This window comes from Peromyscus californicus, unplaced genomic scaffold, assembly GCF_007827085.1.
Source record: "Peromyscus californicus insignis strain IS unplaced genomic scaffold, ASM782708v3 Scaffold_7__1_contigs__length_154581171, whole genome shotgun sequence".
NCBI lineage: Eukaryota > Metazoa > Chordata > Mammalia > Rodentia > Cricetidae > Peromyscus > Peromyscus californicus.
Window position 1 is genome coordinate 16,140,100 of NW_026294595.1, and position 18,009 is coordinate 16,158,108.

General features: G+C 45.8%; 1 protein-coding gene across 1 annotated transcript; it reads left to right on the forward strand.

Annotated features, from left to right (window-relative positions):
- The first annotated feature begins 1,850 nt into the window (after window positions 1–1,850).
- Window positions 1,851–16,663, forward strand: Il36b (interleukin 36 beta). The gene is made up of 5 exons (XM_052725806.1): window positions 1,851–2,055; window positions 3,203–3,290; window positions 5,338–5,445; window positions 14,759–14,892; window positions 15,679–16,663. The coding sequence occupies exons 2-5, from the start codon at window positions 3,212–3,214 to the stop codon at window positions 15,889–15,891; spliced, it is 534 nt and encodes a 177-aa protein (XP_052581766.1). The 5' UTR covers window positions 1,851–2,055; window positions 3,203–3,211; the 3' UTR covers window positions 15,892–16,663.
- The last annotated feature ends 1,346 nt before the right edge of the window (window positions 16,664–18,009 follow it).

The window sequence follows — 18,009 nt, forward strand, 5'->3', positions numbered from 1 at the left end:
GCTGGATTAATATCTACCATCTTGCTATTTTCTGTTTATTCCACTCTTATTATCTTCTGCCTTTTTTGTGTAAACATTGTTTTATGATTCAATTTACCAATTCACTTATTACTTATATCTTTACCTTTTTTATTGGTTACCCTTAGTTTTATGTGTCCTTAATTAATAAGGTTAAGTTTAAATTGTTTCAAGTCATTTAAAATTGTCTTATAAGGATTTTGTATAATGGTCTGGTTCTAATCTCTCTTGTCTCTAAGGAGATACAAGTATTCTAAAAGCTTAGAAAGCATAATGCCTGGAAAACTCATAATTCAGAAAGCATGGGATACATTGTTTAGAAGGACTTATTTAAGAAATAGAAAACAGGCCTAAATCAAATGCTCCCAGGTCCACCTATCAAATCTTAACAGAAAGGTCACAAGGATAAAGTTCTTTCCAAATACCTTAGTTGTAGGCCAGAATAAATTGTACCCTCCAAATAATCATAGTGATAACAAAAATATCCAGCACCTCTGGAAAACAGTTGGCAAGAAATAAACAGACTAGTCTCCATCATCCTAGACAGAAAACAATGACCTGTTATTTTAAAAACTTTGTAATGGTGAGTTTGTTTTCAAAGAAAGCAAGAGCTAAACACAAACACCCAGGAACAATCTGGGAGAATCAGCATCAGTCCAGTGTGAACTAAAGCCAGGGAAATCCTAGCGTAGGAGCCGAAGCAGCAAGGGAAGGAAGCAGGGATGAGTTCTGTGGGCTGGGGCGGCCACAGGAAGAGCTCTGAGTACCCTCGATGAAGGGACACTATTAGTGAGTTTTGAGCACGGAAGCAATGTGACCATGTTTCTACCTTATCCTGGTGCTGGCTGGGTGGCCATTTAAATCCAGGGAAAAGCGCTTTCCTGGTGTGTGCTCTGCTTTCGTTCTCCAGGAGCCCAGACCAGTCACACCTTCCCGCTTCCCGCTTCCCTGCCTCCCCTTAAGATCTTCACAGGTCCTCTGTGCCAGCCCAGGTTTCTTGGTTCAGTGGGTAGACCTAGGGCCAGATAGGGACAGTAGTTAGGGACTATGGAGAGATTCCAAAAAGAAAACTTAATGATAGATTTCAGAGAATACAACCATGACCCACATTTGGAAGTTCCCTGAGGGCAAATTTTGGAGCAGAATGAGTGGGGTTCTTTTAGTGTTTAGCACTGATCCACAATATTATTCCAGGACTGAAAGTTTCCTTCTGTCGTCAATGTCCAGGCTGCATCTGACTTGTGCCGCGGAGTTAGGAACTCACAAGCCCGAAACTCTTTCATAGCATCTTCATCTGCTCCCTTGGACACAAAGTGAAGCCCAAGGCCTCCTTGGTGTTTCTAGTACAGTACACAGAAGATCAAGCCCCTCAGTGAACACATCATACGGTACCCAAGAGGAAACACTTGCCTGCACATTGGCTGGACAGTGTGACTGGGACTTATGTGGCTTTTTTGTCATCTCTCGGGGCTTGGTTTCTTCTGTGAGAAAGACCAAGGGCCTGTAAGGGACTTTTGTGAGGGTTAAAAGATTACTTGGGAAAGGAGAGCCCTTACAACTTTACCAGAGACAATAAGCTCTCAGGAGCTGTGGCATATTAAATATGTAAAACTCCTGAGATCAGGACTGAGATTTGCCATATTTACATTTACATATGCCTTGTAAATAGCGCTCTGGTGTCATGCTGTTCACTGAGTCAAGACAGCCACACCTCTGCTTCAAGGCAGTCCAGAGCCTGTGTTCTCTACCCTGACTTAACTTCTAGCCTATGCATTTCCTCACTGTTGTTTTCTGGTGTGTGCTCTGCTTTTGTTTCTCCAGGAGCCCAGACCAGTTCCACCTGTATTGCCTCCCTGCTTCCCCTCCAAGGTCTCACAGGCCCTCCTTGCCAATGCAGGTTTCTTGCTAAAGCAGGCACACCCAGGGTTGTGGTCTTGCTAATTTAAAGTCCTGGAGTCCCAGACTGGTTCTCAGTGCCTGTAGATACAGCTGCAGCCAAAGCTTTGATTCCAGAGACAAGAACCTCTTTGGACAAAGGTAATTTTTGCTATTTGAGCCTTCTGAGGGAAACCTTTCACTGCTTTTTATCTAGCCCTGTGTGCATCTGGAGACCTTGCCATGGATGTTATGATTGTATAAAGAAGGCTCTGATGGGTAGAGAGCCAAGGTGTCCAGCACAGAAACACCATGTAGACAGTGCTCAGTGAAGAGGTATTTAGTTGGGGGGGGGTGTGAGAGAAAAAGGAAGAGAGAGGGAGAGAGAGAGGGAGAGGGAGAGGAGAGGGGGAGAGAGAGAGAGCGGAAGAGAGAGAGGGGGAGTTCGAGGGTGCGCACACCTTGTGGGAGGCAAGCGGAAGGGGAGAGAGGGAAATGGGTGGAGTTTTCCCTTAAGATACATCAGGGCATAGGGTGGTGCCAAGGGGCGGGATCGGAATATTAACTGTAGCTGGGGTTATCTCCTGGTCCTGCCTGGTCCACTTGTAGAATCCTTGGTGGTACCTCTCTGGATGAAGAGTAAAGGAATACCACAAGTCAGAGAGGCAGGTTTGCTGAAAGATGCTCAGGAATTCTCAGCTTAAAAGCAGGAAGTGTAGTCATTCACTAGCTGTGAGGAGAGCTAGAACACAGATGGACATGCACACTCTGCTTTCCTCTAAGCCTGGTGCACAAAAGGAACCTGGGGTGATGGAACTTCCTCACCATCGAGATGTGGCAGTGGATGGCATTTCAAAGCCATCACAGCCTGGAGACCTAGGACCACACCAGTCACTAAAGGGATGGGAGCGTCTATTCAGGGCTTGCTGGCCTTGAAATTTGTTCTGTCTAGGTACACTTTAAAACATTAATCTGGGGACTAGAAAGATGGCTCAGTGCTTAAGAGTACTTGCTGCTCTTGCAGAGGACCAGGGTTCACCCACACTGGGCAGCTCACAACTGTCTATAATTCCGGTTCCAGATGATCACACTTCCTCTTCTGATCTCCACAGGCACCTGGCACATACTTGGTGCACATACATCCAGGCAAGCAAAACACTCATATACATAAATACAATAGATAAGTCATTAAAACATTTTAATGTGAATATGGGGTGAGGGCTTAGGGAAACTCTTACTAAAGAATTTTCATACAATTCTAGGAGCCTATAAGAGAGGAATATTTTTTTCTTTTCTCTTTCTTTCTCAGGGCCAGGCAATGATGGCTTCCTGTCCACCCTTTAGTGAACTTTATCCTCCTCATGAAAACTCTGAAGCGGGTGAGATGCACAAAGAAAGTAAGTGTGAATCACAAACCAGTTCGGACCAATCTCCATTTACTCTCGCCAAAGACAATAGGGTTGAAGGGCCCTGTTTCACTTTCTTTCTCCCTCCCCACTCCCTGAGACGGGGTTTCTCTGTGGAGCCCTGGCTGTCCTGGAACTCACTCTGTAGACCAGGCTGGCCTGGAACTCACCAAGATCCTCCTGCCTCTGCTTCCCGAGTGCTGGGATTAAGTAAGGCGTGCATTACCACCGCCTGGCCTGTTTTACTTTCTTAACTACAAATCTATTTGCTCTGGCTGAAATACCCAGAAACCTACATATTGAAATCTCAAGGCACTTAGTTCTTTTCTTATTAGTTATATGTAGAATTGTTCCTTCACGCATTACAGCAAGCCATAGATGGGGCAGATGCTAAGGTGGGCCAATCCAAGGCCCGGGATGTGGGTCTGGGTGGTAGCTGAGCTGGTTGGTCCTGGCCACTGGGATCCCACCCCCTCAGGCGAGAGGCAGAGCCAGCTCTCCTAGGCCCATGCTATTGGGGCCTACTCTCCCATGCCTGTGGTGAGGGGGTGGGGCGAGGAGGGGACAGTGTCCCTTCTCTCGTGGTGGATGGGATCAGCTTTCCTGCTGCAGTGTCCAGCAAGGGCCAGGGCCAGCTATCCCAGGACCAGTGAGGGGCAGAGCTGGCTCAGCACAGCCTTCAGATTTCAACACACACAGTTTCTATGACCCTCTGTGGTAACATGAGCAATGAACATGATGCAGACATGACCCACTGAAGTAGCCTGGGCCTGGATGACGCCATGGCCCTGTGTGGCTGTGTAGGCCACCCAGATCAACCTGGCCCTGGTGGAGGCACAGCTCTCAAACACCAACATGGCCACAAATTGCTGCCCAGACCTCGGGTATCCATGTGGCCTTTGATGGTTACTTGGGCCACAGACATCAACACAGACCTCGACTGTGGTAGGACCACAGACCCAGACATGGTCCTTGGTAGCAGCTTGGACTTGGATGTCACCATAGCTCCAGGTGGCAGTATATGTCAGATTGGCATGGCCCCTGTTGCAGTGAGGTCCTCGGACACCAATAAGGCCACAGGCTGCAGCCTAGACCTCTAGCAATGGCTTTGATGGTATCAGGAGTCACAGACATCAACACAGACCTGGCTGCTGTAGGGCCACACAGACCAAGTCATGGCCTTCTGCAGCAGCTCTGGCACAGACCACACCATGGCCCCAGCGGCAGCATGGCCCTAGGACACCAACATGGCCACAGGATGTGGCCTAGACCCTGGGCATCCATGTGGGACTGGTCCTGTGGAATGATAACCACAGGATCTCCATGACTCGGGGCAACAACAGGATATCCGAGAGGAGTTTCAGTGAGGGCCCAGTGATGATAGTGTGCCAGAGGCCAGAAGTCTTGAACCAGACTCATTGCAATGAACGTTTTGTTGCTGGGGCTGATTGGACAAAAGGGTGTACTGTGTGACACACTGCAGCTCCCATTGCCACTAGGATGAAGAAGGTGTCGGAAAGATGGAGGAGCGAAGTGAGTTTTTTGTCTGTTTTGAATTAAGTTTGAAGGGGCATGCTGCAGGGGTGAGGTGCAGATATGGAGGGACTGGGAGGAGAGCAGGATTGGGGTGCATGATATGAAGTTTCCAAAGAATCAACAAAGGATTATGTAAAAAAAGAATTGCATGTTCATTTTGATTAAAGCGATAAAGAAGGGGATTACACACATACTGATGACTGGTTTAAGTAGTTTTGGTTGTTGTTGCTATGCAGAGACTTTGTAAATCAGGAAAAAATAACTTCAGAAGAACTGGCAAGAGTTGAACATCTCTTGCAACCAGGAATGTATTCAGTTCTTTTCTGTGCCTTGATCCATAAACCAGCCCTGCCCTGTTTCCCTTCCTTTGTTTTTATGGGCATTTCTTCTCAAAACAATATCTATGACAGAAATTCATAATTCATTGTTATTAGAATGGAGCCCAAATCTTAAAGCTAATTATACTCACACCTGTGTCTTGTGCTTTTCTGTTATCTGGCAGGTCAACTATATCCCCAAACCTACAAGATCCATGACTCCCAACATATGGTGTGGGTCCTGACAGGAAATTCTTTAATAGCAGTGCCTGCTAGCAACAACGTCAAGCCTGGTAAGTGACATGCGACGGTACTGTTACTCCTGAAAACCCATCAGGTCCACTGCGAGTGGACATGAGCCTGCACAAGCCTTCTGCCGTTCCTTACTTGGTCACCAATCTGATGTTCAGAGGAAAGGCAAGGCAAGGAGAAAAAGATTGTCCCCCTGCTACAAAGGAAAGCAGACATAGAAATGACAGTGCACGGGCCAAAAACTCCCCTCACTAAAGTGTCTTCAAATAGGAAAGATTTGTGTTCACAATCCCTGTTTCTTTTTAGAATGGCGTTCCTTTACATTCCAACTAGCACACACATACTACATACATACTACACAACTACCCACATCCATAGATTCAAACTCTCTCATCTTTCCACTGTCAAAGTTACATGCTCTTCTCTCTTGGCATCTCTGCTTCTAATAATGGTGAAACATTCCCTCTTCCCATCAAAAGGAAATCCATTTTAGCCTTGTCACACGTCTTTTTTTTTTTTTTTTTTTGGTTTTTCGAGACAGGGTTTCTCTGTGTAGCTTTGCGCCTTTCCTGGGACTCACTTGGTAGCCCAGGCTGGCCTCGAACTCACAGAGATCTGCCTGGCTCTGCCTCCCAAGTGCTGGGATTAAAGGCGTGCGCCACCACCGCCCGGCCTTGTCTCACGTCTTTAAAACTTCCATGTTGGCCGGGCGGTGGTGGCGCACGCCTTTAATCCCAGCACTCGGGAGGCAGAGCCAGGAGGATCTCTGTGAGTTCGAGGCCAGCCTGGGCTACCAAGTGAGTTCCAGGAAAGGCGCAAAGCTACACAGAGAAACCCTGTCTCGAAAAACCAAAAAAAAAAAAAAAAAAAAAAAAAACTTCCATGTTTTATTTAATTCCTCTCTTAACCTTGCCCATCACAGAGAGGCCTCTCATACCATATCCCCAGTCTTAATACTAAAACTTCCTCTTCATTCCCACTTTCTATTCCTTCTACCATTTATAATAGTTGGTTTTTCATTAATAGGACAGCCTATCCTCACCATCACCAAAAATAATTTAAAAAATACTTAGAGGTTGATTTGGGCTAATAAATTCAGAGTTTTCAGAGCCTTCTGCTGGCTTCATTGCCTTTTTAGGCCTGTGCCAAGACAGACACATGGTACGGTAGAAAAGAACTACTCTCCTCATGGTGGACAGGAAGTTGGGGGGAGGTTCCAACCTTGCTGCTTTAAAGGAACATCACCAGAGACCAATTATGTCCTGCATCTAATAACTCATTCAACTGTGAACTTATTAATGGATTAATACATTGATGGAGTTAGAACTCTCATGATCTGATCATGTCTCAATAGTGCCACCAGGTTATGTGCAAGTCTTCATTATATGAGACTTTGAGGTGAGTATTTCATATCTTGCCCTAAGCCAAATCTCCAATGTCCACATAGTACTTCATCCTAGGTGGGTAGTTAGTAAGTAATTTTTGAATGGATTTGTTTCCTGTCCTCTGTCAAGAAGTAGATACAGAATGCCCAAACTCTTGGGAATCTCTTCCTAAATCATTAGATAATTAAATTCACCAAGACTGATAGAAAACTCACACAATGGGAACTTAAATAAGATAGTGCTTTATTTCTTCCATATATGAAACCAGTGGGTCAGGCCAGGCTGGGTTCCATGTTGGTTCCATGATGCCACCAGAGGCCAAGTATTCTATCTTTCTGCTTCACCAATCTTAAGTTTACTTAAGTTATCACTTGATCTAGGTGACAAGATGTGACACATGAAGTATTTCCAGGTGAGTCTAATCTCTGAAGAAACAATTTTAGAAACCCTAGAAGGATACTTCCACTCATATATCAGGGGCCACATTAAGTGCATGACTATATTTAGATGCAACGATAGTAAAATACCTTATTTTTATTTTTGAGAACAATGTGCCCAGGTGACAACTAAGGTTCTGGTGTCAAGAAGAAAAAGGAAATTGGTCTCAAAAAAGCAACTAATAATCATCATTATGTGGCTAATGTGGGGAGCTTTGATGGAGAAAATGATGATGATAATGATGATGATGATGATGATGATAAAGATGATGATGATTGGGAGGGTTAACAGGGTGTGGGTCAAAGGACTGAATTTTTTTTTTGTGGGGGGGAATGTTGGTTTTAGCAGCACTCTTACCCTGTGAGGAAAAGTCACAGAACACAGCAAAAACCCACTAACAAGAGTTTTATTAAGAAAAGGAGAAAAGGACAGGGTGTGATCAGGCCTGCTGGAAAGACATGTGAAGAGGAGAGGGAGGGTACATGGGATCTGCCTTTTAAGGACTACCCTGCACATGCGCACAGGGGCCCGTGTGACTACTCCATGCATGCACATAGATCACATGGTCCCACTGCACACAATTTGCATGACCATGCAGCACATGGATTACATAGGATATATGACCCTGAAATGACCAGGTGGAAATGACTGTCTCGCTGGGGCATCTGTGATCATGGGGTGTGGCTGGAATTCCTATCATCACAGACTCTTTGTTTTTGTAAAAGATGGCAGATGAGCAGGTATGGAGCTTTGTTTCTCCTGAAAACTGCTTCCAGCTTACTTGATGGTCATTGGTTGGCTCTTGGGGGGATAGGGAAGGGGGCTTCTGAGGTAGTTAGGCATCCTGGGATGGTGGGCTGTCATTTGCTGCCCTGTAGTCATCCATCTTTCTTGGCTTGGGACTCTGGTTGCTTGAATCTGGGAGAGTGCTGGTAAGACAGAGAAAAGTTTATAAAAAAGAATTATTATTATTATTTGTATTTTTCCTTTGGGGGGGGGGTTCCCAGGGTGAGAGACGAGGTCCCAAGACCAGGAAAGTTTGGGTTTGGCACTTATCTGAAGTAGATCCGACCTCTCCAGATAGATTTAAGCTGGTTACTGGAGCTTTGAAAAAAATTTAAACATATTAAGAAGCAGTCATGAGAAAATTAAGGTCTTGGGCTGGTGACCATGACATGATATTGTAGTGTTTAGTACTCTTCTTATATTGGTTAGTGTTAGTGAGAGAGAGAGACCCGAGATAAGCTTTATCAGAGACAGATTATTTTAAGGCACCTGTTTCCTTTATTAGTTTAGCATCCAGGAGACACAGGTGATCAATTGCTGAGAGCATTTAACAGTAATAGATTGTTATGCTATAGTCTGTTTTTGCAGAGCCCAGATCTTTTTTGGTCTGGGGGTATAAATACCTTTTGACTGTTATTGTTCCTTACCGCCTGTATATGTCTGATGGTCCTTGGCCTCCAGCTCTATGATGATCCTGTAACAATTAGCTGAGTAGTTAATTAGGAATGGGAACCAGAAAGGAAGAGCTTGTGAGGTGATACCTCATTCTTCTGAAATTGGTGACAAGGCAGTGGATCCTTGTGTCCTCTGGAACTTTAGAGTACAGGGCCTTGTCTGTGTCACTGTGTACGAAGAGAGATTTTTCTGGGATGGAGGTGAGATAAAAGGTTTCAGATGAGACAGGTGGACCCAGTGAGGAAAGCCCTCGAGCTTAGCAGCTGTGGGGGTTACAAGAATTACCTTGAAGGGTCCCTGCCATTTAAGGGAAAGGGATGAAGGGCACTGGCCTGGAGGGGAAAGAAGAACCTGATCCCCAATGTGGATTGGGGGTGGGCAAGGACTGTCACATGGCTGAGGTAAAAGGAGTGGTCTGAGAAGTTCCACAGGATAGACCTTAGGTGACACAGCAGGGGTGTTAACAGGCTGTCTGGAACAGTTGGAGGGTTGGATAGAAGACTTGGTGTTAGAGCCGGTCTTCCATACATTAGTTCAAATGGAGACATTGAAAGAGGCTTCTTAGGAAGAGCCCTGAGCCTGAAAAGAGCTAGAGGCAATAATTTCACCCAGTCAAGGTGAAGTTCCTGTGACATCTTAGTAAAAATAGATTTTAAAGCTTTGGTACGCTCTACCTTTCCTGAGGACTGAGGATGGTATGGGATATGAAAATGCCAAGGAATGTTAAGAGTCTTAGCTAGTGTCTGGGAAACCTGGGAGGTGAACTCCAGACCATTGTGAGACTGAAGAGAGGCAGGAATCCCAAATGGAGGAATAATTTCTCAGAGAAGGAGATCTGCAACTGTCTGAGTCCACTTATTAGAAACAGCGTATGCCTCCACCCAATTTGAAAATGAGCCCACCATCATGAGGAGATATTTAATTCTCCTGACAGAGGCCGTATGGGTAAAATAGAGCTGTCAGTCAGTCCCTGGAAGGGAACCTCTAGCCTGGTGGGTGGGAAAAGGCTGACTTCTATACCTGATATTGGGGTCTGTCCTTTGGTAAATCTCACAAGAGGCAGTAATAGTTCTTAAGAACTGTAAGTCCTCAGAGGTGGGCTTTTACGAATTGAGACAGAGCAAGACTATTAGGGTAAAAGAGCTGGTGTAGATAGAAAAGAATTTGTCTAGTGTCAGGAGTTCCCTGTGAAGGTGTGAGCTGCACTGTATGGATTCCCTGAGGTGGATGGGGTGAGACTTGGCCCTGGACTGCCTGGTCAGCCTGGTTGTTTCCCTTAGAGATGATGGCGCTATCAGTCTGATGAGACCAGCAGTGGACAATTCCTATAGCCTTGGGAAGATGGGAGGCTTTCAGCATGGCCAATATTTGGCCTGAGTTAGATTTGGATCCTCCCTTTGCTGTAAGTAGCCCATGCCCTCTCCAGATAGCAGTATGGGACAGGAGGATATAAAAGCATATTTGGAGTCTGTGTGAACATTTAGGGATTGCCCCTGTGCCATTGGAAGGCACAGGTAAAAGCTATCAGCGCAGCCTGTTGGTTAGTGGTGTGTATGGGTAATGCCTGTGCTTCTGTCACCTCAGTATCTGACACTATGGCATAGCCTGCTTTACGGGTCCCCTCATGTAAAAAGGTGCTAATCATCTGCCTAAGGCAATGTGCCCTCCTGTATGTGTGAAGGGTGGGGTAAATTTCCTCCAAGGTTTCAGTGCAAGAATGAGAGGGAAAATAGCATTAGGTTGAGGGAGGAGGCTTGAAATATTAAGGGGTGGACAGGTCTGGAAAGTAAGTGTGGCATCCTCTAGTAATGCCACCTGGAGAGAAAGAACCCGGGAAGAAGGTAAAGTTTGTAAGCCTTTGTAAGTTAAGAGAGGGGACAGGTTGTGGTGAGAGAAGACAGTAATAGGTAATCCAAAGGTGAGCTTCTTTGGTTCCCAAAAAGGAGCTCAGCAGCTGCTGAGGCACAAATGCAGGGTGTGCATCCCTGAGTGGTAAGATCTAGCTTCTTTGACAGATAGGCTACAGGTGCAAAGGAGGGTCCCAGCTGATGTCCTAGTGTTCTGAGGGCAAATCCCTCCTTCTCTGCTACATAGAGGGAGAAAGGATGGGTTAGGTCTGGGAGGTGAAGCTCTGGGGCCTGCAGGAGAGCCTGTTGGAGCTTCTGGAAAGGTTTAGTAACAGGGTGAAGGAGGGGCTCATGTGGAGAGCCCCGAGACACCTCGTGTAAGGGGCAAGCAAGGAGAGAAAAAGATGGAACCCAAGACCGTAGGAAGCCAGCTATTCCTAGGAAAGACAGAATCTCCTGTTTAGTAGAAGGGACTGTAAGAGACTGGATTAGATGCTTTCTATCTACAGTAATAGCCTTGTGGGTTGGAGTAATAGTTAGAACCAAATAGGTGACCTGGGGAGTGAACAGCTGAACTTTGGAAGGGGATACCCTGTAACCTCGGCTGGATAAGAAACTTAGGAGAGCAGAGGTGTTAGTTTGGCTAACTTGTTAGGACAGGCTGCAGAGCAGAATGTTATCTACATACTGTATTAGTTTAGAGTCAGGGAGGGACAGAGAGAGCAGGTCAGAGGCCAGAGCCTGACCAAACAGGTCTGGACTGTCCCTGAATCCTTGTGGCAAGACAGTCCAGGTCAGCTGTGTAGACAGGAGTGTCAGTGTCAGTTTAGGTGAAAGCAAAGATATTTTGAGACTGAGGGCTGAGAGGAATAGAAAAGAAGGCATCCTTGAGGTCTAGAACTGAGACGTGAGAGGTTCCTGAAGGGATAGTGGACAGGAGAGTATAAGGGTTAGGCACTACAGGATGGAGGGGGAACCACTGCAGAATTAATGAGTCAGAAGTCTTAAACCGGGAGGTAGGTTCCATTAGACTTTTTAACTGCAAGTATGGGGGTGTTAAAAGGCAAAGAGGTTGGGTGGAGCAGCTTTTTCCTGAGGTTAGAAATAATAGGCTTAAGTCCTCTTAGGCTCTGTAATGAGAGAGGGTACTGAGCTTGGGTAATATATCTGGTAGGGTCCTGTAACTGGATAGTAATAGGCAGATGGTGCCTGGCCATATAAGGGTTCTGGGTACCCCAGACTTTAGGGTCCACCTGAGAGACTGGCATGGGAAATGAACTGTTAGAGTTAGTAGGGTGGGTGGTTAGGAGGAGAAGGAAAAGAGCTCCTGGTGAGTGTGGGGTGAGGCAAATGTGGGGAGCGAATGAAATAGATGCTCCTACCCTAGCTAGAAAATCCCTTCCCATTAGAGGCACAGGGCAGGTTGGCACCACTAAGAATGTAAGAGGATAAGAATATAAGAGGGATGCCCCTGAAAATACAATTAAGTGGTGGGATCTGATGAGGTAGGTAAGGCTGTCCCCCTATCCCGATAATAGGGAGATGAGAACGAGAGGACCCCAATACTTCCTCAGGATTGAGTAAGTGTCTCTGGTATCCAAAAGGAAGGAGATGGGTCACCCAGATATTATTATTACTACCCTGGGTTCCCTGTGTGAGATGGGAGTGGCCGGGCTGGGAACTAGGCAGCTTCAGTCATTGCTGAAGGTCAAGCCTAGGAAGTCAGCCGAAGGGTGGTCCTGATTTGATGTCCCCATGCCACGAGGTGCACGAGGGCAGTCAGCTGACCAGTGACCCTCCTGGTGGCACTTCGGATAAGGCCCTATTGGTGCCCCCCTGTGGGGCGGTGGTGCAAGCCTGAATCCAGTGGCCTTCTTTCCCACACTTAAAACAGGGACCCGGCAGCTTTCGGGGAGCTGGTCAGATAGCGTGTGCCAGCATTTGGCAGTTTCTTTTTTGGGCTTTTTCATCTCTCCCATGGTACTTCTTAAATGCCACCACTAACACTTCTGCCTGTGGGGGCAGAGGGCCTCTCTCCAAGTTTAGCCCTTATGTCAGGGAAACTCTGTGAGACAAAGTGGGTCGTAAGGAGCTACCTGCCCTCTGGGCTCTCAGAAACTAAGCTAGTATATTGAAGAAGAGCCTTAGTAAGCTCTTCTAAGAAATGAGATGGATTTTTGTCCTTATCTTGAATTACATTTTTTAGTTTTTTGTAGTTTACTGGTTTTAGGGCAGCCTTATGGAGGCCTGCCAGGAGGCAGGTTATAAACCTATCCCTGGCTAGAGATCCACCCTGGGTGTTATAATCCCAATGTGGGTCCTGATTGGGAACCACCTCAGCCCCTGGAGGGTGTTCAGGGTTAGTTTGGTGAACCTCATCTGCATGTATTCTTGCCTGCTTCCAAACTTGCCTGCACTTCTCATGAAGTAGGTTATCAGCAAGTATCATATACAAATTATGAAAGGTGAGACTATAAGATTGGGTAATATATTGGAATTGTTTAATAAAGGAAGCAAAATTAGAAGCATAGGAACTCGTTCTCTTTTCTATCTGAGAGAGTTCTGTGAGAGAGAATGGGATGTGGACCTTAACCAGTCCATCCACCCCGGCCACCTCTCACAAAGGGAGAATGATTGGTGGATTTGAACGACTGGGTCAGACCCTTTAGCTGTCTGAGAGTGGGTAGTAGGAGGTATGAAAGTTGGAGCCAGAGCCAGACCTTTGGAAATGCCCGGTGCTGAAGAGGAGGAGGAAGCCAGAGGAGGAGCCAAAGGGTCAGGCACCCTGGGAGCAGGAGTGGGAGCAGGAGGTTGGATAGGCAGAGGTTCATTTGCAGGACCCAGAGTCAGAGATTCTGGAGTCAGAGATTCCTCTGTTCAGGGTACATAGCTAAGAGCATGTGAGCAGGAGAGAATGAATCAAGAAGAGAAGGTTTCGAGCTTAGATAGAAAAAAGCCATAGTATACGGCAACTCCTTCTATTTGCCTGTTTGCTGGCAGTAGTTAGATAATTCCCATAAAATGTCGGGGTGTAAGGAACCACTTGGTCACCATTTTTTGTTACTTTCTAAGGCACATTTGGGCCATCTCATAGTACAGAGGTGGACAACCTTAGGAATCTTTAAGTAAGGCATTAAGCTGAGAGGTTTTAGAGCTTCTGGAAGGCATCCTAGGGGAGAGGTGGGACTGATGGGATTGGAAACCTTATTTCCCATGTCTGCAGCAGAGAGAGAGAGAGAGAGAGAGAGAGAGAGAGAGAGAGAGAGAGAGAGAGAGAGAGAGAGAGAAAACAACAACAACAAACGTGATCCAAAGCCAAAGCCTCAGGCGTCTCTAAGGCTAAGGATAGATCTGCAAACAGGCACAAGCCACCATGACATTTCGTCAGACATAGGGTGGGGGCCAAGGCGTGTGAAGGCGGGGACTCCCCCGGAGTCTGACAGCACTTACTGCTTTGTCAAGCCAGAAAAATGTGTCCGCCTTACGCAGCCTGAGGATGCAGCCCGAGGATGGGGGTCTGACCTCAAGAATTATATCTCAAACTGCAGACAGGGGAGATGGCTAGAAATTTTAGCCTGTGATAGGGACCGACCATAGCCAGTGAAGGCCATGGCCAGGGGTACCCCCAGTCTCAGGGACACCAGAGGGGTGCCAGACTCTCAATAGTTGTTACTACGGGTCCAGGAGACTGTTAATGCTGGCTGAAAAGTGGGGGACTCACCAATTGATGTAGCTGGTGGTGTGTGTAGGAATCCAGTGACCAGGCAAATGGAAAGTGGGCAGTTGTGGATGGAGAAGAATCCCCGCACAGGTTCCCAGGCACAAAACCGGGAGGGCCTGTTTTGAGGAAAAGTCACGGAACACAGCAAAAACCCACTAACAAGAGTTTTTTAAGAAAAGGAGAAAAGGACAGGGTGTGATCAGGCCTGCTGGAAGACATATGAAGAGGAGAGGGAGGGTACTTGGGATCTGCCTTTTAAGGACTACCCTGCACATGTACACATGGGCCCACGTGGCTACTCCACGCATGCACATAGATCACGTGGTCACGCTGCATGCAATTTACATGACCATGCAGCTTATGGATTACATAGGACATATGACCCAGAAATGACCAGGTGGAAATGACTAAGTGTCTCATCGGGGCATGCGTGAACATGGGGGCGTGGCTAGAATTCCTATCAGGGAGCCTGACATCTTCCCCATTTTCCTTGTGTTTCTAGTCATCCTTAGCGTGATAGCATGTAGAGATACAGAATTCCAAGACAATGAAAAAGGTAATCTAGTTTTCCTGGGAATCGAGAGCAAAAGTCTCTTCTGCGCTGAAATCGGGGGCACACCAACTTTGCAGCTTAAGGTGAGTAACTGCAGCTGGCGAGGGAGGCATATCAAATAGACTTTTATTTAAGGTGGCTTACCAGGTTACAGAATAAAAATGATATCCCTGCAAGTTTGCACTCTTCAGAGTAGGAAAGGAACTCTCACCTGGCTGGTCCCCAAATAAGTAACAACGCCACTGAGTAGATACAGCACTTTTTTTTTCTAACCCCAGAGAACAGGATTTAAATGTGAAAAGCAGAGCATCAAACCATGGAAATGTTTCTGAAAAGTGAAGGAACAGTGGCTTCTCCATCCTTAGTCATGAATAACTTTCTCCTAGACATCCTCAGAGATGCTAATATGCCACACTTAGGCAAAAGATTGCTAATCTGGAGTTTTCATAATGCATATTTGTATCTGTGTGCTAAAAGAAAAGATTTATAGATAAAAGTCTCATCCCTTGCTAATGATGGAAATTGCAATGCATAAATTCACTCAGAGGTTGGGAATTCAGGCTGGCTGGCGCAAAACTGTAGATGGATGCATATCCGAAGCTCTCCACTGCTACCCCATTCTCTTCCAGGGAACACTATGTCTCAAAGAATCCATACCCCCTTGTATCATGGGATGGTTGGAAAAAGCCAGGCTATTTGGAAACTATTAGGTGCCTGTTCTGAAAGCTTGCTGTCTTTTCATTTGCTGCATCCCTAACCCATGTCCCTCCTATTGGGCATAGCATTTACTCCCATGATGTGCACTTAGTGCTCAGTTACTGTAGCCCCTTCCTGGTCCTCCTCACTAACAAGCCTCTTTCTTATCCTAGGATGTAGACATCATGGACATCTACAATGAGAGTAAAGCACAGAAAGCCTTTCTTTTCTACCACAGCACAGAGGGCTCCACTTCTGCCTTTCAGTCAGTCGCCTATCCTGGCTGGTTCATAGCCACCCCTTCCACAGCAAGACAGGCAATCATTCTCACACAGCAGAGGGGTGAAGTTAATAACACTAATTTCTACTTAGAGCCTGAGAATTAGAATCCAGCATGGGACATATGTGGCTGAGCCCAGGACAAAGACTCAAACGGTTGGAGAATCTTTTACTTGAAAACACAGCAAGGCATCTTAAAAGACCACCATGTCACCTCTTCTCCAGACATCCATTTCTGAAATGCCACTCATCTGAACATCGTGAAGCCCAAGAATCACTTGCATCCTTTCCTGATCTTGCCCCACCATCTGTTCAGCTACCAAGTACAGACAAGTCACTGTCTTCTTACATGCAACTCTCCCTCCTTGTGCTCACAGCAGCCCATGGTGCAGAGATGTGGATTCCAAGCAGTCAATGCAAGAGTCTTCCTTCTTAACTTTATGTATGTTTGTTGTAAATATGACAAATACCTAAAAGGTAAATATCAAGAATGAGGCAATATAAAAGAATATTTTCTGTGTCTTGATGATCACAATAGATTCAGAACATCATCAGCTAATAATTTGACACACAATGTACACTTTTATTATGATAACTGTTAACCAAACTGAATATAAACTGAGTCCAAATTTCAAAGAGTAATTCACATCTATTTGGATTTCAAACTAATTATACTGTCTTTATTTAACTTTGTAAAGTGATTGGAAGTTGAAGGGTCAGCTCTGATATTTTCTTGAATCTCAGGAGTGTCTGTGGGCTAGTTTAAAGTCAGTTGCCTGTTGTGTGAGGGTGTGGTGGTTTGAATAATAATGACCCCTATAGACTTTGAATGAATGTATAGTTACCAGGGAGTGGAACTGTTTGAAAGGATTGCAAGAATTAGGAGGTGTGGCCTTGTTGGAGAAAGCATGTCACTGGGAGTAGACTTTGAGGTTTCAAAAGCCCATTGCCAGGCCCAGAGTCTTTCTCTCTGCCTATGTATGGATCAGGATACACAACTCTCAGCCCCTTCTCCAGCACCATATTTGCCTGTATGCTACCATGATCCCTGCCATGATGATTGATGATGGACTAACCTCTGAAACTGTAAGCAAGCCCCCGATTAAACATTTTCTTTTATAAGAGTTGGCAAGGTCATGATGTTTCTTCACAACAATAGAACAGTGAGTGACTAAGATAGAGGGTTACTTTAGCTAGAAGCCACATGGATTGCAGTAGACTATGAAATCCTGAATACAAACATGAGCATGAGCGTGGGCATCTCTTTTTTCAGACCCCAATATGCAAAGCAGTGCCTTAGGCCTTGTCATGCTGCAAACCCACTGCTGAGCTCAATGTTCTTGGCCAGGAGAAATACGTTCCAAAACCTGTGTTGGCATTATCTCCTGTAACAGCATCACCAGTGATTCTGTTTGGGATGTTCCTTGAATCCTGCCTTACATCTCATAGCTTACCTCTTAGTCCTGTCATTTCTATGCAACAAGCTTCAAGAAGGCATTATATGACAGTGTCTTAGTTAGGGTTTCTATTTCTGTGAAGAGACCATGATCACAGCAATTCTTTTATAGGAAAACATTTAATTGGGACTGGCTTACAGTTCAGAGGTTCAGTTCATTATCATCATGGTGGGACATGGTAGTGTGCAGGCAGACATGGTGCTGGAGAAGGAACTGAGAATTCTACATCTTTGATCTGCAGAAAGTGAACTGAACTAGGTGTAGCTTGAGCAAAATAGACCTCAAAGCACGCCCCTACAGTGACACACTTCCTCCAATAAGACCACACCTACTCCAACAAAGCCACAACTCCTAGTAGTGCTACTCCCTATGAACTTATGGGGGCCAATTATATTCACATTACCTACCACAGAAGCTTGCTATCTCAGTCACATTGGTCATCTCTTCCTGTTCCCTAGGACATCTAGGGAAGGACAGCTGCAGGTCCTGCTTGATGCTCACACATGCACAAATGCAGATGTGTTCTATGAAGAACCCTTGACCAATGTATGTGGGAACAGGTCAGGGATAGCTACTCTCTTCCTCTCTAGCACAGTTCTGTGATGTTCACTATGTTGTCCCTCAGCAGGTCTCAGCAGGAGTTAGGTGGAGTCCCAAACACTGAACTGAAGAACTCCCTTCATTGATCTCCCTCATTTTCCTTTTCAATTCCCTAGCTCCAACTCTTCTTCCCTGGAGTAACTTTTCTTTCTTTCTTTCTTTCTTTTC